Source organism: Nyctereutes procyonoides, unplaced genomic scaffold, assembly GCF_905146905.1.
Source record: "Nyctereutes procyonoides isolate TBG_1078 unplaced genomic scaffold, NYPRO_anot_genome, whole genome shotgun sequence".
Taxonomy (NCBI): domain Eukaryota; kingdom Metazoa; phylum Chordata; class Mammalia; order Carnivora; family Canidae; genus Nyctereutes; species Nyctereutes procyonoides.
Genome location: NW_026575051.1, coordinates 3,914,675 through 3,939,128, shown reverse-complemented (window position 1 = coordinate 3,939,128; position 24,454 = coordinate 3,914,675). Strand labels below are relative to the sequence as shown.

The 24,454-nt window shown below is 39.0% G+C and overlaps 1 protein-coding gene across 1 annotated transcript in view; it reads left to right on the top strand.

Moving 5' to 3' along the window:
• Positions 1-7,293: 7,293 nt before the first annotated feature.
• The window catches only part of ILRUN (inflammation and lipid regulator with UBA-like and NBR1-like domains), a 94,497-nt gene continuing 77,336 nt past the window's right edge, over positions 7,294-24,454 (top strand). The window contains exon 1 of the mRNA XM_055330218.1: positions 7,294-7,653. Within this exon, the coding sequence (XP_055186193.1) occupies positions 7,496-7,653 (158 nt within the window). The 5' untranslated portion in view covers positions 7,294-7,495. The remainder of the gene's footprint in view (positions 7,654-24,454) is intronic.

The following is a 24,454-nucleotide window of genomic DNA, read 5'->3' as shown; positions in this document are numbered from 1 at the left end:
CTTGTGACATACTTATGGTAAAAAAAATTGTTTACCTGAAATTCAAATCTAACTGGATATCCAGTTGTTATATGGCAACTCTACCATAAACCCACCTTCCTTAACTATTGGTATATGTCTCCCCAGATATTTTGTTATGTGTATATTCCACACACATACATAAACATATACACTTAACTATGCTTTTTAAGTAAATACAAAAGAGATCATGGTATATATACTGTTTCACAGCTTGTTTTTTTTAATATTTATTTATTTATTTGTTCATGATAGACATAGAGAGAGAGAGAGAGGCAGAGACACAGGCAGAGGGAGAAGCAGGCTCCATGCTGGGAGCCCAACGCGGAACTCGATCCCGGGACTCCAGGATCGCACCCTGGGCCAAAGGCAGGCGCTAAACCGCTGAGCCACCCAGGGATCCCCCACAGCTTGCTTAAAAAAAATCTACATCTTGTCATGCTAGTTCATATAGACCTACTTCATTTTTTAAATGGTGGTGTAGTATTCTATAGCATAAATCTAGTATAATCGAATCAAAGCTTTACAGTTGGTCATTTAGATTGTTTCCAATTTTCCAGCATTACAAATCAGTAGCGATCATCCTTCAACATATATCTTTGGCCATCTTTTTTAGTTATCTATATGAAATCTAAGATAAGGTGCACATTTAAAATTTTAATAGCCATGGCCAAAATATCCTCCAAAAAGTTTTCTACCAATCTGTAATCCTATTAATATTGTATGAAGTTGCCTTTTTCTTCACATCTTATAGAATACTGGCTATGATCAATCTTTACCAAACTGACAGATAAAAATGATATTGTGCTTTTAATTTGCACTTCTTGATTATTCATGGTATTCAAAATATTTTCATACAGTTGTAGGCCATTTATAATTTTTCTTGTCAAATGCCCATTCATGTCCTTTACCAATTTTCCCTTTAGATTGTTTTTTCCTTGTTGATTTTATTTTATTTTATTAAAAGATTTTATTTTATTTACTCATGAGAGATACAGAGCGGGAGAGAGAGAGGCAGAGACACAGGCAGAGGGAGAAGCAGGCTCCATGCAGGGAGCCCCATGTGGGACTCGATCCTGGATCTCCAGGATCACGCCCTGGGCTGCAGGCGGCGCTAAACCTCTGTGCCACCCGGGCTGCCCATAAGTTTTGTTTTTGTTGTTTTTTTTTTTTAAAGATTTTTATTTATTTATTCTTGAGAGAGAGAAAGAGTCAGTCACAGACACAGGCAGAGGGAGAAGCAGGCTCCATCCTGGGAGCCCTACGTGGGACTCGATCCCAGGTCTCCAGGATCATGCCCCGGGCCAAAGGCAGGCGCTAAACTGCTGAGCCACCCCGGGATCCCATTTCCTTGTTGATTTTAATAGCTTTTTATTTATTAAGTGATGATATTAATACTCTGTCCTGTGGTTACAAATATTATCCTTGAATTATCTGTTTGTCTCTTCACCATACTTACGGTGTTTTTTATTTTATTTTTTAGCCTTTGCAGCAAAGAAGTTTTACATTTTATTTATTTTTAAGATTTTATTTATTTATTCATGAGAAACACAGAGAGGAGAGAGAGGCAGAGACACAGGCAGAGGGAGAAGCAGGCTCCATGCAGGGAGCCCGACATGGGACTCGATCCCGGGTCTCCAGTATCACGTCCTGGGCCAAAAGTGGCCCTAAACCGCTGAGCCACCCGGGGTGCCCACAAAGAAGTTTTAAATTTTTTATACTATCAGTCTTTTCTTTGATTTCATAATTGGATATTTCTTCTTCTCTCTCAGATTATTAAAATATTCATTTAAGTTTCTTTCCAGTTCCTTACTTTTTGGTCACAGATTCATGTAAAATTATATTGATGAAAAGAATGATCCACCCCTTTTTGCCATTTGCAATGATGTGGATGGAACTAGAGGGCATTATGCGAAGTGAAAGCAGTCAATTATCATATCAGCTCACTCATATGTGGAATTTAAGAAACAAAAGAGAGGATCATAGGGGAAGAAAGGTAAAAAATAAAACAAGATGAAATCAGAGAGGGAGACAAACCATAAGACACACTCTTAATAATAGGAAACAAACTGAAGGTTGCTGTAGGGGAGGAGGCAAAGGGATGAGGTAACTGGGTGATGGACATTATGGAGGGTACATGATGTGATAAGTACTGCGTATTAAATAAGACTGATAAATCACTGACCTCCATATTTGAAACTAACAATACATTATATGTTATTTAATTGAATTTAAATTAAAAAAAAAAGAATGAATCCACCCCGGCCACGTTTTTTTCAATAGCTCCCCTATTGATGGACATTTGGGTTATTTCCAACTTTTTATTATTATATGTATTACAATACTTAAAATAAAAAAGCTTTTTGGGGATTTGGGGACTATTATATATAAATATTATTAAAGTTCCTCATATCAATTCATCTAAATTCACATCTACTCATCTTTAGGAAAAATTATATCAATTACATTCCCAGAAGCAGTGGTATTTGAGAGGACATGTTTCTCCATACTCTTGCCAACAAAAGCTATTATGTTATAAAGCATTAACAATCTGATTAGAAAAAAGTGATGCCTTATTGTTGTTTTAATCCATTTATTTAACTATGAGTAGCATAATACATCTTTCAACATGTTTATTGGCCATTTGTATTTCTTCTTTTGTGAATTGCCTTTTTGCTTCCTTATTTTTTTTTCCTATGGGAGTTTTCATTATTTCTTTTAAAGATTTATTTATTTTAGAAAGAGAGAGAATGCATGTGCAAATGGTAGGTGGGGGCAGGAGGAGTAGGGGCAGAAGGAGAGACAGAAAGAGAATCCTAAGTAGATTCCCTGCTGAGCATGGAACTGGATTGATCTGAGCTCGATCTCCCAACCCTGAGATCATGACCTGAGCTAAAATCAAGAGTCAGATCCTTAATTGATTGAGCCACCAGGTGAGCCCCCATTAATTTTTTAATTAATTAGTTTTCAGAAATCTCTATACCCAATGTGGGGCTTGAATACCAAATCCTGAGATCAAGAGTTGCATGCTCTACCAATCTAGCCTCAAGTTTTCATTATTTTAAAGAGTAGGATGTCCATCTCTATCTAGAAATCAAATACTGTATTCACTTCACTTATTTATTAACTTGATTCTTTTTTAATTTCATCTAATAGATAACATATTTTGAATGGAACCTGGAGATTCTCATGGAATCTAAAGGAAGCTGAATAATCAGAACTCAGGATGATTGAGGAACTTCTCTCTCAAGTCTTTAGGTCTCCCATCTTTGTTTCTCTGTTTCTGTCTTTCTGCAGATAGGCATTTTCTCGTTTTCATGGGTGCTCCACAAAGATGGACCCTTTTCTGTATTTCTCTCACTTTCAAGTAAACAGGCCTGTTCCACAAACTCACTGAGTTCAGTTCGAAATTCCTGAGAGAGAATCTGATTGGCTGATCTAAGTAAGCATCTCCCTCTGGTCCAATCAATGGGGGCTAAAGGACAGGGCCATGTGGGGCAGATATGGCTGCTGGAGGCCACATAGAGGGTCATTAATGATTTGCAGAAAAGGAGGTCATCACAGTTTGGATATATACCTAAAAGGTTTTGACTACAAGTTGCTATTATCATAAAATGTACCCTAATGCCAATTTGGACTCTGTTCTCTTAATCAGTTATGCTGTGGCATAATCTTAGCATTAGCTGGTCTTGGCAATTCTGAATCGTAAGGACTTAGAGATCTGGACACAATCTCAGCTGCCCTGGTAAGATGAATCACTTTTCTCCTAGACTTTCAACTTCTAATGATAGAATGGCTTAATTCCTTTAAGAAACTTTGGCCTCATCTGGGGATTTGGGATTCATTTAAAAATTTAAAAAAAAATTATTTATTTACTTGAGACTGAGAAAGAGAAAGAGAGCGGGGGGAGGGGCAGAGGGAGAAGCAGACTCCCCACTGAGCAGGGAGTCGCATGCGGGACTCAAACCCAGGACCCTAGGATCATGACCTGAACCAAAGGCAGACACTCAACCAACTGAGCCACTCAAGTGCCCATTTAAATTTCTCAATCGAGATCACCAGTCCAAGAAATTCAGAAAGAAACTGTCTTGTTTTGGGCATATTCCAGGCAGTGGCCTTTCCAGGCATAGCTCCTGACATTGTTCTGACATAAAACCTAAAAGCCCTTTGGGAATATTGCCATCAGCTTTTCTTCCTTAGGGTGGCACTCAGCAATTTGTCCCTTTGTCTCTCAACCAGTCCTTCTCTATCCATGCCTTCTTCCCAATAAAACAAAACACAGCTACAGAGCCATTATAGAAGAACCATATGTGTTATTAACCCCTCAGATTTAAGTGGAAACTCACATTTCTGTGAGTGTCCTGATTGGGTAATACCTCATTTTGGTCAGTGTTTTTGCATAGTGTATTGGAATGGGTCAGTTCTTTATTGTGTGTGGCTGACATAAGAATTGCAGATGTTTAGCATCCTTGGTCCTCAAGGAATTAATGGCTGGGGTACCACTTCCAATCTCATGAGAACTAAAAATGTCCCCACAATGTTTCATAAGTAATTTGAGGAATAGTTGCGCTCCTTTGAGATAACTTCTGCCATGAACTGAAGTTCTGAGCTACTTGGGTCTCTTATTTGCCAGGATCTCTTTGCATTTTATGGGCTGTTTATATGTGAGCTAAGACCCTAGTATTGCATGGGGCTGGCCAAGAGTTGTTTGTTCTCCTTGGGTCAGCATTCCAAGGGAGTTGTCAGGTTCCAATAACATTTTCTTCTTTTGGATCCTTGGTTAACACAACTTTAATTCATAGGTATTACAAGTTAACTTAAATTTTAGTCAGTAGACTAACATCAATTTCTGATTATTTTGTATGTAAGGCCAAGTTGAACTCAAAGCATAAAGGGAATTGTAGCAGGATATAGTGGATAGAGTGCTAAACTGGGAGTTTGGAGATCCCTTACTTACTGCCTAATTTTGAGTGAATCAGTTCCCCTCTTTTGGTTTCAATTTCTTCATCTGTAAAATGGGGAGGTTGGGCTAGACAGTCTGGTTCTTTTAGGTCTAATATTCGGATTTTTTTAATAATCTGTGTCCCCATTCCATTACCCATAAGATTGGGACAATATGTGTTTACCTCTGAGAGAGACAGAATTTTCCTTAATATTAGTAAAATATTTCAACATTGTGGCCATTCAAAAGTTAGGTCCTGGCAATGATCTAAGCTTCCACAGGTATTAGAGGCCTAAAACCAGTTTCTTTCTTTTTTTTTTTTTTTTTTTAGTTTTTTTTTTATTTATGATAGTCAGAGAGAGAGAGAGGAGAGGCAGAGAGAGAAGCAGGCTCCATGCATCAGGAGCCCGACGTGGGATTCGATCCCGGGTCTCCAGGATCGTGCCCTGGGCCAAAGGCAGGCACCAAACCACTGCGCCACCCAGGGATCCCTAAAACCAGTTTCTTATAAAATGTTTATAACTACTGTACAGTAGGAGTTTGTAAATAATGTATCTGTATGCTGATACAGTTGTTTCCCATAAGATAGTCATGTTGGAGGGGAAAAAATCATTAGAGAAGAGAAAGGGCATATAATTCAAATTTTAATAGAGGACAAGGAAGGGAAATGAAGTAGAAGGGGATCTAAGTGAAGTAGTAACATAGGCTACTTGTACCATTGTCTATTTCTATAGTCATGTTTATGGCCACAATAGTCATCATTTCTCGAAGTGTTTTTTAAGGAATAGGCACTGTGTTGAGCTTACATATTTTATCTCATTTAATTCTCACAGCAATCCTATGTGGGCAGGCACTGTGAATACCACTTATTGGCAGAATGAGAATTTGAATCTTACAGGTATGTGACCCAGAACCCAAGCTTTTAAAGCCATCATATTTTACTAACTCCTATTTGGTACTGGGACGTAAGGAAGTAGAATGCTTTCCCTTTCTAAAACCTCCTAGAAACCCAGACACTACTGGTCACTTATTCTAGTGCTGTGTGGCGTTGAAATCGTCATGGAAAACATACCCCAGGGGGATCCCTGGGTGGCACAGCGGTTTGGCGCCTGCCTTTGGCCTCAGAGCGCGATCCTAGAGTCCCGGGGATCGAGTCCCGCGTCGGGCTCCAGGCATGGAGCCTGCTTCTCCCTCTGCCTGTGTCTCTGCTTCTCTCTCTATGTCTATCATGAATAAATAAATAAAATATTAAAAAAAAAAAAAGGAAAACATATCCCATTAGGAATCTGAAATTGGGGTTCTAGTTTCACTGCTCTATATTTTTGGACAAGATATAAGCTTTCTGGATCTCCCTTTCCTTATTCGTAAAACAGAGAGCTACTGAAAGGTAGAAGGCCATTTCTTACTCATCTTTTTCCCCTTTGGATATAGCGGTGTTGGACAAATAGGAATGGAAGGGGGTAGACAAGACCGTCTCTATGCTGCCTTTCTCAATCTCTGATCTTCAGATGGGACCTTGACCAGGCAGGTGTACCATTTGTACAGCAATATTTTGCTTTCTATTTTAAAAACAGAAGAAGGGATGCCAAATATTCATTACTTAACCTTTACTTTGAGAGGGTTGGTCTTGACAGAATGAGTAGGAGATTGCGGGTGCTGCTGCCTGGACCTGTGATTGACGTTCGTCTCCAAGGCCTCCTTTACTTTCCAGAGACTTGATACCACTGTTGCATAACAGAAACAACACTGATAAATCGTAGTAACCCTTACGAAGGATGGCTGGAAACCAGGGATTCACGGCACTACCTATCCGGGAAAGCAGCTCTTAAAACTTAACGCAAACAAACCCTTTCAGGGCGAGGGGCAAACCCCTGACCGAGAAGACCGTCCTGCGTACACCCTGGTACTTGACCTTGCCCTGGTCGCTTCTCCTCCCAGACTGGTTTCCTCACCTGCAAAATGGTGGAATTGCCGCAGACCGACATCCCCGAGACTCTCCCCAAACCCCGAGCTCTAACTCCTCCCCTTGAGGGTGGGGGTGGGGCGAGCAGAAGGTCAGACCAGGAGTCACCCCCAGCCGCGGGGCGGTCCCTCTCCTCCTTCCCACTCCCCGCTCCCTCGCTCCACCGCGGTGAGGTCACGCGGGGGACGTCACGGGGTTGTGACGCCACCGAGGGGCGGGGCCCTGGAGAGGAAGGGGCGGGGCAAGGCGGGCGGCGCTTGCGCAGTGGGCGCGGCGCGGGAGGAGGCGGAGGCGGCGGAGAAGCGAGAGGCGGCGGCGGCGGAGGCGGCGGCGCTGGGGGGGGTGGGAGGGGGGGGAGCGAGAGTGTGAGTGAGTGGCTGAGTGAGTTTATCCCTATGAGGCGGTGAGAGGCCCGGGGCCTACCTCAAAGGAGCGGGGTCGCGGCGCCTGCTAGCAGCGGGCCCCCTCCCTGTCCCCGGGCCCGGCGGCGCGGCGGCGGCGGCGGCGGCGGCGGCGGCGGCGGCGGCGGCTAGGTTGTGAGGAGGCGGGGAAGCGGGTGTCCGGCCCCAGCCATGGAGGGCATGGACGTGGACCTGGACCCCGAGCTGATGCAGAAGTTCAGCTGCTTGGGCACCACCGACAAGGACGTGCTCATCTCCGAGTTCCAGCGGCTCCTCGGCTTCCAGCTCAACCCGGCCGGCTGCGCCTTCTTCCTGGACATGACCAACTGGTGAGCCGGCCCCGCCGCGCCAGCACTGGGGCCCGCGGGGAAGGGAAGGGACACCCGGGCTCGGCGGTAGGGCGGGCCGGGCGGGCACTGAGGGGCACCCCCTTCCCAGGGCGTGGACGGCGTGTGGGGTGCCTCGGGGACTGGGGAGAAATTGGGGGGCTGAGCAAGGCTAGAGAGGACAGCACGTACGAGGGGAGTGGGGGGCCACCGGGTGCAGGAGGGGCGGAGGGGAGATTGGGGAGGGGCTCCCGAGGTTCTGCGGAGAATTAGGGGCCGAGGAACGTCGGGAGAGACTGGAGTATGGAGGCACAGGGGTAGACCTGAGCGCCAGAGGGCTGTGGTGTTGGTTAAGAGTAAACAGAATAGGAGATATGAATTTGGGGAGTGGGAAGAAAGCTGGGAGTCTGGAGTTAGGGTCGAGGAAGACCAGGATAAGGGGGAACTCCGGGAGATGATTCGGTGTCAATGGAAGAACCTGGGGCACGGGAGAGACTTGGGAGTCGGGAGCTGAGAACACATATTGTGTGTGCGTGCGTGTGCGTGTTTGTTTGGGTTTCTCCATTCGAGGAATGATAGGGAAAAAGGAAAACAATGTTATGGGGGAGGACAAGTGAGTACGGTAAGAGAGATGACTTTCCTGAAGAGCTGTGCCAGAGAGGAGTGGGATGTGCGAGTAGATCCACTAACGGAAGACCAGAAGTGCTGGACCTGGGGCTGGGTCCGGGAAAGCCTTAGGAAAGGAGAAGGAAAGGAGATCATCTTGGACGAGGGAACTTTCTGAGGGGACTGGAGCCCTGGACCCCGGGATGTCAGAGTGGGGAGGGGCTTATCTGAAATAAAGCTGAGTTATTTGGGTTGTTTGGGAAAATGGAGAGCTTGGCTTAGGCTGGGAACCAATTCTTTGGCTTGGTGTCTCCTTGTAGAATTAAGGCAGAAGACCATGGCACTTAGACCAAAGGAGTGTTTCTTGGCTTTGAATGTAGCACTTGCTATTTTTGATAAGCAGGGCTTCTCCTTGTTCTAGGAGAAGGGGTTGTGGAGTTCACTTAGGGTGAGTGATGAAGTAGAGACCATTAGACTTACTTTGAAAGGATTTCAGGTGAAACAACTCATTTTTCTTTGGTCAGAAAGACATGGGATGAGTGCCCTTTGCTCTCTGTGTTTGGGCATTCAGTCCCCTGACATGTGGAATCTTGTTTCTCTTGGCATCACTTATACAACCAGCTTTCCCTTTATTCCATGTCCACTGAATGCCTCAGGCAATGCCAGAAAAAAAAAAAAAGAGGCTGTAAGCAAGCCTCCTCTTTATCTCATTCTTCTTCTAGTCCTTTCTGGAATGATGCTCATCTTACTTGTAGCTGTGGTCACACCAAAAGTGATGTGTGAATTTTTTTTCATTGTTGCATCATTGGTAGGTCTTGTTATTTTACCTTTAAACTTGATTGTTGTAGCAAGAGTGGAATTTTTTAGATTTTAGAAAACTTTTTGAGGCATTGAATGCAGGAGTAAGTCTTTATAATTGAAGAAGCATTTGTGATCCCCACTTCTATCTTTTATGTCTGGGATTATCTAAGAGAGGGACTACAGCTTCTAGTAGTTTTCTGAACACCAACCTATGGTGTTTAAATAGTCCGTGGTAGAGGTTATTGAAAACATTGAGAACAAGTATTACACTAGTGAAATTTGGAAGTAAAGCTGTATCTTGACGAGGGTTCTCTTGCCTACCCACTTCTGTACCTCCAGCTCTTTTTCTTCCTTGTTTACACTACTTTAGCATAGGAAATGGCATATTGTTGCTACCAGTTTGGTAGGGGAGGATCATTATTTCTCCCCACTGCTTTTTGAGTCGTACCACTTAAACCCTGCCCTTATAAGTTTTTAGTTCTTTAGAGTCAGTATTTATTAGTATTATTATTATGGCTACAGAACCTGTGTAATGAATTTTATATGTTTGAGGTGTGTGTGTTTAACATCTAAGATTGTTTGTTTTTAGGTGTTGTGAAAGATGAGGCCCAGTGTGGATAAGAAAAAAAAATAACTTAAAAATTATAGTTGCCTTATAAAAATTTTACTTGGATTTTTAAATAAAAAATTATTAAGCTCAAAGACACCATGTATTCTAATGAGATGACATCTGTAAGAAACAAGGTGTGATAGGGACGCCTGGGTGGCTCAGCGGTTGAGCGGCTGCCTTTGGTTCAGGGTGTGATGCCGGAGTTCTGTGATTGGGTCCCACATCGGGCTTCCTGCATGGAGCCTGTTTCTCCCTCTGCCTATGTCTATGCCTCTCTCTGTCTCTCTCTCTCTCATTAATAAATAAATAAAATCTTAAAAAAAAGGAGCGGGGAGAAACAAGGTGCGATACACTTCTGAACAAAGCAATGAGCCATTAAAAGATGGATTCAGGTTTTAAAGTAGTTAGAAATTAGTAGCTTCTTAGAAATCCAGGCAATTAAGTGATAATTCAGCTTTAAGCTACATTACCTTATTTTTTGGCTGTAGAAGTCATATCAGGCTTTAAAGTAGTTAGAAGTTAGTAGCTTCTTAGAAATCCAGGCAATTAAGTGATAACTCAGCTTTAAGCTACATTACCTTATTTTTTTGGCTGTAGAAGTCATATTCTTTGTCTTTGATTATAAAATGAAAAACTATTTCTGAACTGAAAGGAGGTTTGGTATTCTTTTCTTTCTAATGAAAGTAGTTAGTTAGCTGCAGTATTGTATTTTGATTGCTATTTTGACCTGGCTAAATTTGTCTTCTTAGATTTTTGTTTTAAACAAATACTCATTATAATTAATAAGATCTAGTTAAAATAAATGAAATTGTACATGTGTACTTGGTCAAAACATTTGTGTGTTAAGAAATACATAGTCTAGGGGCAACTAGGTGGCTCAGTGGTTGAGGCTCTGCCTTTGGTTCAGGGGGTGATACTGGGGTCCTGGGATCGAGTCCCGCATCAGGCTCCCCACAGGGAGCCTGCTTCTTCCTCTGCCTATGTCTCTGCCTTTCTCTCTGCTTCTCTCATGAATAACTAAATAAAATCTTTAAAAAAAAAAGAAATATATAATCTAGATACTTATTATTTTTAAGTATCATTTAATATCCAATTTTGTAAACTGTTGAGATAATCCTAATACTGGTTAGCAAAATCTCTCTCAAATTGTTGTGATTAACCTGTTGAATTTGAGATGATTAACTTTACTGTGACTTCGTAAGTGCCTGCTGTGCATTTTAATAAATAACCATCATTTAGTTGTTTGATAACTGTTAGAAAATAATATGGTAAGTTAAAAATTATTTAAAAATGTAGGCCATAAGTTTTCTAAAATGAAACTCAAGTTGGAAAGACTATGCTTCTGTTTTCAAAAGTAAGTATTTTTTGTTTTCAGTAACAAACAACTTTTTAAGAAGCTGTTAAACTAAATTGAATGTTTTGGCTTTGTAAATTATCTACCCTAGAATTTTTTTTTTTCTAGTTGTTCCTTGTGCAGTATGTAGATATATTTATTTGTTTAATTTGGAACCAAGTATGTTTCAATGTAAGCATTTTTTTTTGTAGTGATAAACCTGAGTTGGCAGCCATGCTGCTGGAGAATTGATAGAACTGCCTCTGAAAAAAAGTAGTCAATTTTCAGTTCCTAAGTGAGTACATAAAATGAATAAATGGTGTGAAAAGACCCAATATTTGAAGCCAACTGGAATGGCTTATAGATTAGTATAACTTTCTGTAGGAAAAAAAAACAAAAACAAAAACAAACTTTCTGTAGGTATAATGTCTTGCAGAGAGATACTACTAGGCTTTGAGTATAGAATCTGGAATTCTAAAACTGGAAGCTGGCTTAAGAGATCCTCTAGTTCATTTCAGTTTTTCCTGAAGAATTGAGTATAATACTTCCAAGATTGCTTATTCTTACATCCCTGAGGGCAGAGATTTGCATGATACCTTATTATTGTGTTTAATTACTTTTCTAGTTAGAATTTTGTCAAAACTAAATCTCTCTTACTACAATTTAGACTTTTTCATTGCTTATACCCTCCTTGGAGATGGAGAATATCTAATAAACATCTTCCTTAAGAGGTCAGAAAGTTTCTGTTAATTCAAATCACTAAAGCTTTTTAACCTTTTATAATTTAAGCACATTCAATTTAGTGGTTTCTCATCCTTTAATGTAGTCTAATACATTTTTTGTTTTAAGGGGAAACCAGCATAAAAATTTAACGTAAGCCATTTTATTTAAGTGTACAGTTTAATGTTACATAAGATTTTAAATTCACTTCTGGCCTTCAAAATCTTTTGTCTCGTGTTTTTAAAGTGAGTTCTTTAGCATTTGTGACAAGAGGCAAATAACACTTTTAGATTTTATTTATTTTTTTAATTTTTTTTTATTATTTTTATTTTTTATTAAAGTAGGCTCCGTGCGCATCTTGGAGCTTGAACTCAAGACCTCGGGATTGAGAGTTGCATGCTCTACTAACTGAGCTAACCAGATCCCCTAGATTTTATTTTATTTTTTAATACTTCTAGGTTTTTAGAGGACATTAACTTAGGAGTTACAGGTATAAATACAATAATTTTGACTAGCATATAGCCTGTATTGACTGTTCATTTGGCTAGTGCTTTGCAGTTGTGGTGTTGCAACATCCTAGGTTACCTGCAGGTATCTTCAGGAAGTATTTTGTATTTTTTGGAACATTACATGTGCCCATCATGGATGGAACAGATGTTTTCTAGAAAAGTAACTTGGAGGAAAATGTTTTTATACAGTCTTGTCCTGTTGACTTTGTCAACATTGTCAGAGGCACCCGACTGGATAAAATAAAGGTATAACTGACACAGTGAAGCAAAATCAGAATCTAGACATGAAAATCAGTTGTACCTCTTATTTCACAGTACCTCTCCTGCCTGATCTTAATCCATTTCTCAGTCACCTGCATGGTAAATGAGTTTCTGATCCATTCTCTGGTTTATATGCATGAGTCTAGGAAAAGTCCCTTTATAACAGATAAACCATGATATTAATACTGGGTTTCTTGAAAATAATTTGTGCCAAGCAGCAATTTTAGGAAGAGGGTAGGGAAAGATTGCAACATTCTATGACCTTTTTAAAAAATATTTATTTAAAGTGGGAGAGGGGCAGAGGGAAAAGGAGAGAGAGAGAGAATCTCAAGCAGATTCCCTGCTGAGCACAAGCCCCACTCACTAGATCTCACAACCCTAAGACCATGACCCTGATCTGAGATCATGACCTGAGCCGAAATCGAGTCGGATTCTCAACAGACTGAGCCACCCCAGTATCCTACACTCTATGACATTTTCAAGAAGATTGGGAGTTCTTGCTTTGGAGTTCTTCTCTTCTACTTTGTTCTTAACCTTTTTTGAGTGACACATACAAAGTGGAACTCTGGGTATGATATAAACAAGTTTACAAATAGAGCATTTAGATTCATTTTAGTTTTAAAAGGAGCACAGTAAAACGTACATTGTTGCCCTACAGGAAGTCTTTACAAACCGTATTGCTGTGGGACTTGTATTCCTGATCATAGATGAAGTCAAAACTAATCTCCATTTTAGCTAGGGTGGGTGGAAGTGGTTTCTTTACTATATCTTATCTTCCCACTCCTTCCACACAAAATTTGTGTAGCACATAAGAGCAAAAACTATCAACCAGATAGTATTTAAATGAATGTATTTTGGATAGATCCTTAGCAGACAGTGTAACACAAAAAGCAGAAGACAGTTACTATTATAATTTGTGCTCTAGTAGGAAAAGAACATGTCTGAAATGATCAGAGAAAAATTTCAGGATAATGCAGAAACATTCATATATCAATACCGAATTAACTATATAAAATTTCGGACAGGTAGGAATGGACTGAATCAAATAGAACCAGTGATTCACAAAGATTGAATGGCTGCCATAGGCAAGTTGTGTTCTTAGAAGTTTTGAAATAATTAGTGGATTTGAATTGATGGAAAAGCAGTATATTGTAGGTAAAGGCTATTTCCTGAGTGAAACCAGGAAGGAGCAAGTGGAACAGAGCCATCTAGGAGCTTGGCTTGGGTAGAATGTGGTTGGTTAATGGACTCAGGAATGACAAGACATGGATTTATTTATTTGTTTGTTTGTTTATTTATTTATTTATTTATTTATGACATGGATTTATTTTTATTTTTTCTTTGGAATATTGTTGATTTTTTAAAAATTGAGATGAAATCGACATAACATGAAATCAAACCATGACAGAGTGAACAATTCAGTGGCATTTACCACATTCACAATGTGGTAGCTACCACTTCTTTGTAGCCAAAACATTTTCAACACCCCAAAAGGAAACCCTACACCTGTCAAAGCAGTTGCTCCTCATTCCCTGGAAACCCAAGCTCTGGCAATCACCCGGGTCACCATTTTCTTCCTTTGCCTTGACAACCATCAATCCGAAGTCTTTATCTATGGATGTGTACCTATTCTGGATATTTCATATGAAGGGAGCCATACAATATTAGTCCTTTTGTGTCTAATGTCTTCCAAGGTTCATCCATATTGTATAGCATGTATCAGTATTTCATTACTTTTTGTGGCTAAATAATATTTCAATGTATGCTGATAGCACAATTTATCCATTCATCTGTTGATGGATGTTCAAGCCACTTCCAACTTCTGGCTTTTGTGAATAGTGCTGTATGAAAATGCATGTATACATATTTGAGTACCTGTTTTTACTTCTTTTGGTTAAATACTTAGGAATTGAGTTGCTGGGTCTTAACGGTAATTCTATGTTTAACTTTTTGAGGAACCATCGAAGTATTTTCCATAGCAATTAAATTATTTTATATCCCCCAGCAATGAACAGAGGTCTGTCCCAGTTTCTCCATAACCTTACCAACCACTATTATCCTTTATTAAATTATAGCTATTCATATGAGTATGAAGTGGAACCTCATTGCAATTTTTATTTCTATTGCTCTGATTACTAATGATACTGAATGCCTTTTAATATGTTTTTTAGCCATTTGTATACTTCCTTGGAGAAGTGTTTTTTCAAGTCCTTTTGCTTTTTTTTTTTTAATTTGGATTGTCTTTTTTGTTCAGTTGTAAGAGTTCTTTATATGTTCTGTATATTAGACCCTTATCAGATATGTGATTTGCAAGTATTGTCTCCCATTCTATAGGTTGTCTTTTCATTTTTCTTGATAACATCCTTCAATGTACATGTTTCTATTTTGGATGCCATCCAGTTTATCTAATTTTTTTTGTTGTTGCTTGTGCTTTTTGCATTGGATCTAATAATCTATTGCTAATCCCAGGGTCATGAAGATTTATCTCTATGTTTTTTCTTAGAGTTTTAAGATTTCACGTTTTATATTTAGATGACTGACCTATTTTGAGTTAATTTTTGTATAGAAAGTAAGGTAGGAGTCCAACTTAATGCTATTGTAGCTTAATTTTGTTTTGATTTTATAAAAGATTTATTCACAGAGAGAGAGAGAGAGGCAGAGACACAGGTAGAGGGACAAGCAGGCTCCATGCAGGGAGAGCTTGATCCCGGGACTCCAGGATCATGCCCCAGGCCGAAGGTGGCACTAAACCGCTGAGCCACCCGGACTGCCCTGTAGCTTAATTTTAATTTTAATTTAGCTTAATATGCTCTGTGACTGGCTTCTCATTGACTTTGTATTAAATATATCCTTTACTTGTATAGGATATATACTCTCTTTGGCTAAACCTAAAAATTGGGCCAGAAAAGGGTGCAAGGTTTTCTGATGGTGGAATATGTTATGGATGTTATATTGTTGGCAAAACTAAATGTGTTTTTAAAAAGTCAATCTATCCTTTTCCCCATCCTACTAGCCAGCTTTTCATTCTGATTTTTCCCTTTTCTGTTAATAGCTCCATTGGTCTTCCAGACATTAGGCTCGAACTGAATTCTATCCAATGCCCTCTTGTTCCTGGAGACCTCAAATCATTTGCCAAACCCCATTCGTTTCCACTCTGCAGTGCACTTCCCAACTCTTTTTTCCATTCCCCTTGCCACAACCTTAACAGGAACACTCTCCAAATTGGCTTTCTACACCTGGCGCTCTTCCTTCTAATCCATATTATGGACACACCACTACCAGATAAATCTATCTTTCTTTTTTTAATAAGATTTTTATTTATTTATTTATTCATGAGAGAGAGAAAAAGAGGCGGAGACAGGCAGAGGGAGAAGCAGGCTCCATGCTGGAAGCCCAATGTCGGACTCGATCCCAGGACTCTGGGATCACGACCGGAGTCAAAGGCAGACGCTCAACTGCTAAGCCATCCAGGTGTCCCTTTTTTTTTTTTTTTTAATTTAAATTCAATTTGCCAACATATACCCAGTGCTCATCACATCACATGCCTTCCTTAATGCCTGTCACTCAGTTACCCTGTCCCTCCACCCACCCAGATTAATCTTTTAAATCACAGCTTTATTTTGGTGCATTTTTTTTTTCTTAAAAATGTTTAACAATGCCCTTGTTGAATACTAGAAAAAGAACAGAGCTTTAGCTTGACATTCAGGGCCCTCCAAAGATTGGTCCTGGTTTATCTATCTCTACCTTTCTGGTGTATCTTTTTTTTTTTAAGATTTTATTTATTTATTTGAGGCAGAGGGAGTGTGCACATGCATAAATTGGGGGGGGGGCACTAGGAGCAGGAGAAGCAGGCTCTCAACTGAGCAGGCAGCCTGAGAACCCTGAGATTATGACACAAGCCAAAGACAGACAACTGACTGAGCCAGCCAGGTGCCCCCAACGAAAACCTTTCTGGTATATCTTTACTCTGGATATCTTCTTTCTCTCTGTTCCATTCAAACTGATTTGTTGCTCATTTTCCACACCTACTTTTGTTTTCCCAATTTTAAACTTTTTCTTCTACCTAGAATGTTCTTTCCTTTTCTTATGCCTCATGAGATCCTTTTTTTTTTTTTTTTTTTTTTGAAATTGGGACACTAATCACTGTAGTAGTGCTGTCTTCTCTAAACTCCACTCTTGCCTTTTTAATATCATTGATTATATATGATACCTACGCAGGAGAGGAAAATACACCATAATAGTTTTTGGCTCTCCCAGAACATCTGCTGCCCGAATGGTATATATTTAGTGCTCAGTAAATATTTGAAGTAAGCTGTTTAGGTAAATGGAGTAAAGACTTCGTTTTTATAGAAATCTTGAAGAAAAAAGTTCTATAATCTAGGCTCTTTTTAAGGCTTTTTTTTCTTTGTAGATTTCATTTGCCATAAGATTTAAATGTTGCCAGTATATATTCCAAACATGACGTGAAAGAAATTAAAATTAAACAGCAAGAATATTGTTTCTGGAAGCAATTTGAGCCCTCTAAATATTGGCCCACCTTATATACCTACCTTTTCAGGCATATTTCCTTGAACTGAATATTAGGTAACATTTATTTAGATGTGAATGAAGAAAAATATTTTATGGGGTCTCTAAAGTTTTTCTGTATTTCACTGAGGAAAAAATTTAAAAAGTAATATAAGCACAGAATAAGTTCAAGTAGTTTAGAAAGGCCTTCACAGGGGTTGCAAACTAAAATGTCTATAGATGTCAGGAGGAGAATGTGAACAGTTGAAGTGTTGGAAAGAAACAAGCGCTAGAAAGTACTTGTCTTTTTTAAGAAGGTTACTTCCCTTAATTCAAATATTACCAGGATGGAAGGGGGTCCTAGTATTCTTAGATTTTTCCATTTTTTCAAGAGAAGCCAGTAAATCAGAGTTTTATGGAAAATTTCCTGATTTTCAAATGTTGGCAACTAATTCAAATATTTTTAAAACACTGTATGGGCCAAATAAAGCACATCTATAGGTAGGATGTGGTCCTTGGGCCACTAATTTGCAAACTCTGGGCTAAAAGTGAGAAGCAGAAGTCCCCTTTCCTTTCCACATATAGCCACTACTGTCTGTTTTTTTCTGTACCTTTTAGAAAATTTCTATGCCTTTAGAATTTTGCATGCATATATATACACGTATATACTTAGAGAAGTGTGTGTGCGTATATGTATTTTAACAGCAGTGGTATTGCAATTTGAATAATTGTTCTTCCTATCCAGTATAATGGATACCACAGCCCTTGAACTGAATTAGTTGTCTTGATACTTGGATGGAATGATCAAATAGATACATACTTTTCTAAAAGTGCAGTGGTAGATTTGATCTCTTCAAGTACAGCATAATTTCTTCACTGTATTGAGCAACAGCCTCTCATCCAGTAATTACATATAATTATTAAAAAGTTCGTTTGCTATGTTAAGAGCAAAATGTGTTAACTAGTGAGTTCATCTGAATTTGCTTATGAGAGATTGTCAGGGAACACATTTTATGAGTTAAACTTTTTAGGAACCTAAAACACAAGACTGAAACTCACAGAAGAGGTTTACCTCTTATTATTAAGTCGCCTTGTGCAGATGAAACTAATACATTTTTCACTTGTAAGCGTAATTGATTTTGTGAGTGGTTTTCTAATGATTTGCCAAAGTTAATATATGTCTTGGGAGGGAACAATTTATTCCAAATATGGAACTCAGGCCCACTGAAATTACTATGTACTCGATTTTAAAAGACTCACTTTAAAAAATGAACAGTGGTGTTTTCTTATGTTTGAGCCTTGGCTCTGTGAAGTGTTTCCAAAGGTTCACACTTGAATTATTGTGCTTGAGGTCAGTGATTCACAGCCTATTATGGAGCAACAGCCTACTACTCGATTGAATGATACACAGTGTGCTTTCTAAAGTGCTTTCTGGTTAGCTTTCCTTTCCTTTGCTTTGGCCTCTTTTCTCCCCTCCCCTCCCCTCCCTTCCTTTCCCCTTTCCCTTTTCTTTCCCTTTCCTTTCCTCTTTCAATGGAGCACAAGGGGGAGAGGCAGACTCCCTGCTCAGCAGGGAGCCTAATATGGGGCTTGATCCCCACACCTTGGGATCATGATCTGAGCCAAAGGCAGACACTTAATGGAGTGAGCCACCCTGGCACCCCCGCATTTCTTTTCTATAGTAAATTTTACTTTTTAATTTTTTGTAATACTTTGATAATAGGGTTTGGGAAAATGGAGATCACTGGCTGCAGGGTGGGTTTTGCATATAACTACAACTGGAAACCAACTGCCTTTAAAAATTTTAAATTAAAAAATATTTTATTATGATATAAAGTTTTATTGTTACATAAATCATTGCAGATAAGCTAGAAAGTGCCAGTCAGCAAAAAGGGAGCAGAAATAAGCCATACTCACAGGAGCCAGAGATAAATAATTTTAACCTTTTTTTTTTTTTTTTTTTAAATTTGTATTTATTTATGATAGTCACACAGAGAGAGAGGGAGAGAGAGGCAGAGACACAGGCAGAGGGAGAAGCAGGCTCCATGCACCGGGAGCCCGATGTGGGATTCAATCCCAGGTCTCCAGGATCGCGCCCTGGGCTACAGGCAGGCGCCAAACCGCTGCGCCACCCAGGGATCCCCTGTTCTTCGTTTTTAATAAATAACGATTCTACACTTTTAAAGGCTTCATAGTATTCTGTTACATGGATATAAAATAATTTAATAATCCTTTTCCATTGGATATCAGGGTTTTAAATTTTTTGTCACTATAAACTCAGTATTGAATATCCTTGTACTGTACATAATTATGTGCATTAAACTGGTATTGTGGTGAAAAAAAATGAATATCCTTGTAGGTAAGTCTTTGCTTGGCATTCTTAATTATTTCCTTAGAATTTTTTCCTAGAATTAGGTTGCCGGGCTAAAGATAAACATGGCTTTTAGTGCTCTTAATATTTAATTGCCTAATTCTCTATCTCATAAAGGTCAGGCTAATTTGTATTTCCACCACTACTGTGTGAGTAATAATACCTCATCAATGCAGAATATTACAATTAAAATTTTTTTTCAGCTTGGTAGATTAAAAAAAATGAGACTTGTTTTAATTTGTATTTTGTCATTTCTGATGAGTACTTTTATGTCCTAAATATCCATTGTATTTTTTTTATGAATTGGCTGAACATGGCCTTTGTCCATTTTTTTAAAAAAGATTTTATTTATTCATGAGAGACAGAGAGAGAGAGAGAGAGAGAGAGAGAGAGGCATAGGCTGAGAGAGAAGCAGGCTCCCTGCAGGGAGCCGGATGTGGGACCCAATCCCGGGTCTCCAGGATCACACCCCCGGGCTGAAGGCGGCGCTAAACCGTTGAGCCACCGGGCTGCCCTGTCCATTTTTTTTTTTTTTTTTTTTTTTTGTAACGAAGTTTGCTTTTTGGAAAGTGGAATTTTTCCCCCCTGACTACAAAAGTAGTAATACTGAATATAGAAAATGAACAAATTCAGAAATGTTGAAGGAAGACAATAAAGAAATAAAGCCACTTGACAATACTACTCAGCTGTCAGTTTGTGTTCACAAGTATGCATATGTAGATATTTGTACGTGAGATATATAGTTTATTTATTTTTTTTTAAATTTTTATTTATTTATGATAGTCACACAGAGAGAGAGAGAGGCAGAGACACAGGCAGAGGGAGAAGCAGGCTCCATGCACCGGGAGCCCGATGTGGGATTCGATCCCGGGTCTCCAGGATCGCGCCCTGGGCCAAAGGCAGGCGCCAAACCGCTGCACCACCCAGGGATCCCCAGATATATAGTTTAAAGATTTTATTTATCTGACAGCATGCAGAAGCAGGGGGAGAGGCAGAGGGAGCAGGAGAAACAGGCTTCCCACTGAGCAGGGACCTCAATTTGGGGCTCAATTCAAGGACCCCTGGGATCATGATTTAGGGAAGGCAGACGCTTAACAGCTTAACTGACTGAGCCACTCAGGGGCCCCTAATTTGCATTTCTTTGTTTGCTTGGTGAGATCTTAAGTTTTATGTGTGTGCATTGGCTATTTTTTAATAGACTTACATTTTTAATTTGAAAAAAAAAAGTGTAATTAAGCCTGAGTACCCATCATTCTGATTTCACAGTCATTAATCTTTTTGTCTTTTTTTTTTTTCATTTTTTCTCACCAGAAGGACAGTATTTTACTCCACCCCCCCCTCAGAGAGCCCTGGGGGGTGGGGGTAGGGGGGCACTGCTGAAGCTGGGAGGGAAGGAAGGAGAATCTTAAGCAAGCTCCACCCCTAGCGCTGGGATCGCACAATCCTGAGATCCTGACCTGAGCCAAAATTAAGAGTCAGTCCCTTAACCAACTAACTGAGCCACCCAGACACCCCCAGTTTTAGAACATTTCTGTCACTCCAGTGAGGTTTATGCCAATTTGTGGTCAGTCCTGTTGCCTTCAGCACCAGCTAACCACCATTTGTAAATGTGCAGTATGTGGCCTTTGTGCCTGGCTTCTTTTCCTGAGCATAATGTTTTCGAGGTTTATCTGCGTTATAGCATGGATCTTTTATGGAAATTCATTCTATTCTGTTTTACTGATGAATAGTTTAGATACATAAAAAAATAATCATTATTGTTAAAAAAATATTCAAACAGCACCAAAGTTTTTTCAATGAAAGGTAAGTCTTCCTTTGATTCTAGATTTTATGTCTCTTTGTCAGAGATGGTACCTACTATCAGTCTCCTGTGTATCTTTCCAGATGTTGTTCTACATAGTTTTAATACCTGTAAATGTCCTCTCTTTTTGGTATCTTTGTCATTTTATTTTATTTTATTTTATTTTATTTTTTATTTTTTATTTGTCATTTTAAAAATTGGTATTTGTAAGTTATATCTTACACGTTTTTTCAGTTTCTTGTTTTTTAACTTAAAGTTTTATTTAGATAATTATAAAACCAATACAGGAATCCCTGGGTGGCGCAGCAGTTTGGCGCCTGCCTTTGGCCCAGGGCGCGATCCTGGAGACCCGGGATCGAATCCCACGTCGGGCTCCCGGTGCATGGAGCCTGCTTCTCCCTCTGCCTGTGTCTCTGCCTCTCTCTCTCTCTGTATGACTATCGTAAATAAATAAAAAAAAAAATTAAAAAATTAAAAAAAAAACAATACACGTTTTTTGTGAAAAGTTAGTATGTAAATCCTTGTGTTTTGTCTCCCTTGACTGACTCTCCAGAAGTGGCCATTATTCTGTTTCTTCAGAGACGCTATGTACCTTTGTAGGCCTGTATTTGATCAGAGTGGTCACAGGGTCCATATGTATGCTAATGAAGGTTATAGCTATATCTCCTCCATTCTACACACAGATTTAAATCCTTCCTCCTACAGTTTTTTTTTCTTTCTTTCTGAAAAAGAATTGTCTTCTGTATAGACAGTTAAAAATCAGTGTTCGTGATAGTAGTCTTTAAGTCTTATATGTTAGGTCTTGGGAAATTTTTCTCCTCCACAGCACTTTAAAACAAACTTTGAGGGCAGCCTGAGTGGCTCAGCGGTTTAGCGCTGCCTTCAGCCCAGGGCATGATCCTGGAGACCCGGGATTGAGTCCCACGTCAGGCTCCCTGCATGGAGCCCTGCTTCTCCCTCTGCCTGTGTCTCTGCCTCTCTCTCTGTGTGTGTCTCTCATGAATAAATAAATAAAATCTTAAAAAAAAAACTTTGATATGTTGTTAAGTGTGGACTTTAGGCCAGGTCATTTCAGATCTATCATCTACTTCAGTTGTCAAGAGTTTTTCCAACAGAGATCATGATCTGTAGATGCACCATCACTTGCATAGAGGTCTTATCTCCTACCCCATGCTTGAAAATACGCATACACATGCAAATGGAGTCATACCATACATACTGTTCTTAGATTAGCTTCACGTCAAAATAATGCTGAGGACATCATTTCTTTTAATGGATGGATGCATGGTATTTATTTCATTGTGGCTGATGATATTTTATTTAAATAGTTCCTTGTTGATGGACAGCTAGGGTATAGGTATTTGCTTTAAAAAGCTGCCCTGGTATGGGTACAGTTCTAGAAGTGTAATTACTGGGGCTGGGTGTATGGGCAATTTAAATTTTGATAGGTAATATCAAATTCATTTCAAAAATATTGTGACATTTCATTTTTACTGTCAGTGTACAAGAGTGCTTGTTTGCCACACACTTTTTTCAACCCAAGAATGATCTTTATATTTATATTGTTGCTGATCTGATAGGTTAAAGGTGTATTCATTTTATTTTGTATTCCTTTAATTATGAATGAGGTAGGACATCTTTCCATATCTTAATTGGCTATTTGTATTTTCCCCCAGATTTATTGAGGCCTTTTGTGCTTTTCTATGACTTACTAGTGTTTTCCTGTCTACCTTAATTGGATTGTTATTTTTTTCTCTTGTTGACTTGAGTTGTTTGCATATTAAGGAAATTAGCCTCTTATTAAATACTTGCTTTTCCTCTAGTTTGTCTTTTAACTTGGTTTATATTTTTTTTTTTTACTCTGTGGTACTTTTTTTGTGAATTTTTATGAAGTTGAAACCAGCAGCCTTTTTTGATTTCTGCTTTTGGTTTCATGCTTAGAAATCTTTTCCCCTCATAATTGTTAATATTGATAATTACTCCTGTTTTCTTTATCATTTCAAAATTTACATATAAATCTTTTATATAGTTGAAATATATTTGGCAGTGTGGTGGGAGATCAATATCTAATATATTTTTCAGATAATTGGTTATTTTCCCCTACTTTTTTGAGAAATTCATATCCACACCCTCGTCCCCCCAAAGATTTGAAATGCTATCTTTATCATGTATCAAATACTTATTTATATTTTTGGTCTTATTTTTTCACTTTTTCTTCTGTCATATTAGTGTTTATGTCCAGTTTTCTAGGGTTGAAAAAGAGTTTTAAGGTTTACTTAAAAATTTAATTTTCACTTTATTCAAGTTATAAATGCACAGTTTCCAAGAGTAAAGTAGTTCTACAGGGATTAAGAACAAGAATTTAGACCCCTTTTTCCTTCTTTCACTCCCCAGAAACAATCTTTTTCAGTTCTTTTGACTGATTTTGAGATTTTTGCCTCTCTACTGATTTTTTTTTTTCCAGTTTTAACCATTACCTGTTGATTTCCCACTGGGAGATGGAGATTTCATTCTTTGATATCCAGTGTGATGGTGAAGAGCAAAAAAGTTCAAAGTTCTTCTGCTACTTACTATTTGTGTGACTTTTGGCAAATTATTACCCTGTCTGTGCTTTGGTTTCCTCACATATAAGGACAATATCTGTTTTTATTTGATGATTAGACAAAAGATAGCTGTGCCTGGCACATGGAAATTTTTGATGTCAGTCACCCTATCTCCCATTCTCCTCTATTTTTATCATTTGTAATTTGGTTAAGTCAGTCTTCAGTTTTGTATTGTTTTAACTGTTTAAATGCTTATTGACACTTGAATTTACTAGTATACTTAAGATTCATTTTCCTTTCCTGTACAATCTTTTGCTACCCCAAGGAAAATAAATGTGTTGACTTTTGGTTTGCTTAGTCTCTTAGGTATTTTTTTCCTAAGTTACCCTCAAAGTCCTTGCCAGCTATGAATCCCTTGGTAAGTTCAAACTGTTATATTTGTTTTACCTTTTTGAAGTTTCTTGTAGAGAATTTGACATACTCTGATCTGGACTGATTGAGCTCTGGGTGTGCTACGCAGCTCTTAACATCTTGGGTACCCCGGGGATTTCTTTCACACTCCTACTCCCCACCCTTTGTTGGAAACCTTGTTTCCTGGACCCCATTTTTGAAAATTTCCTGAGAATGTAGAGGAGTTAAAATTTGAGACTTTTATATTCTGAAACTATATTTTACTCTGATGCTTAGTTGGTATCCCAGTTTTGGTTAGGTAGCAATTTTAAGGTTGGAAATATTTTTCTCAG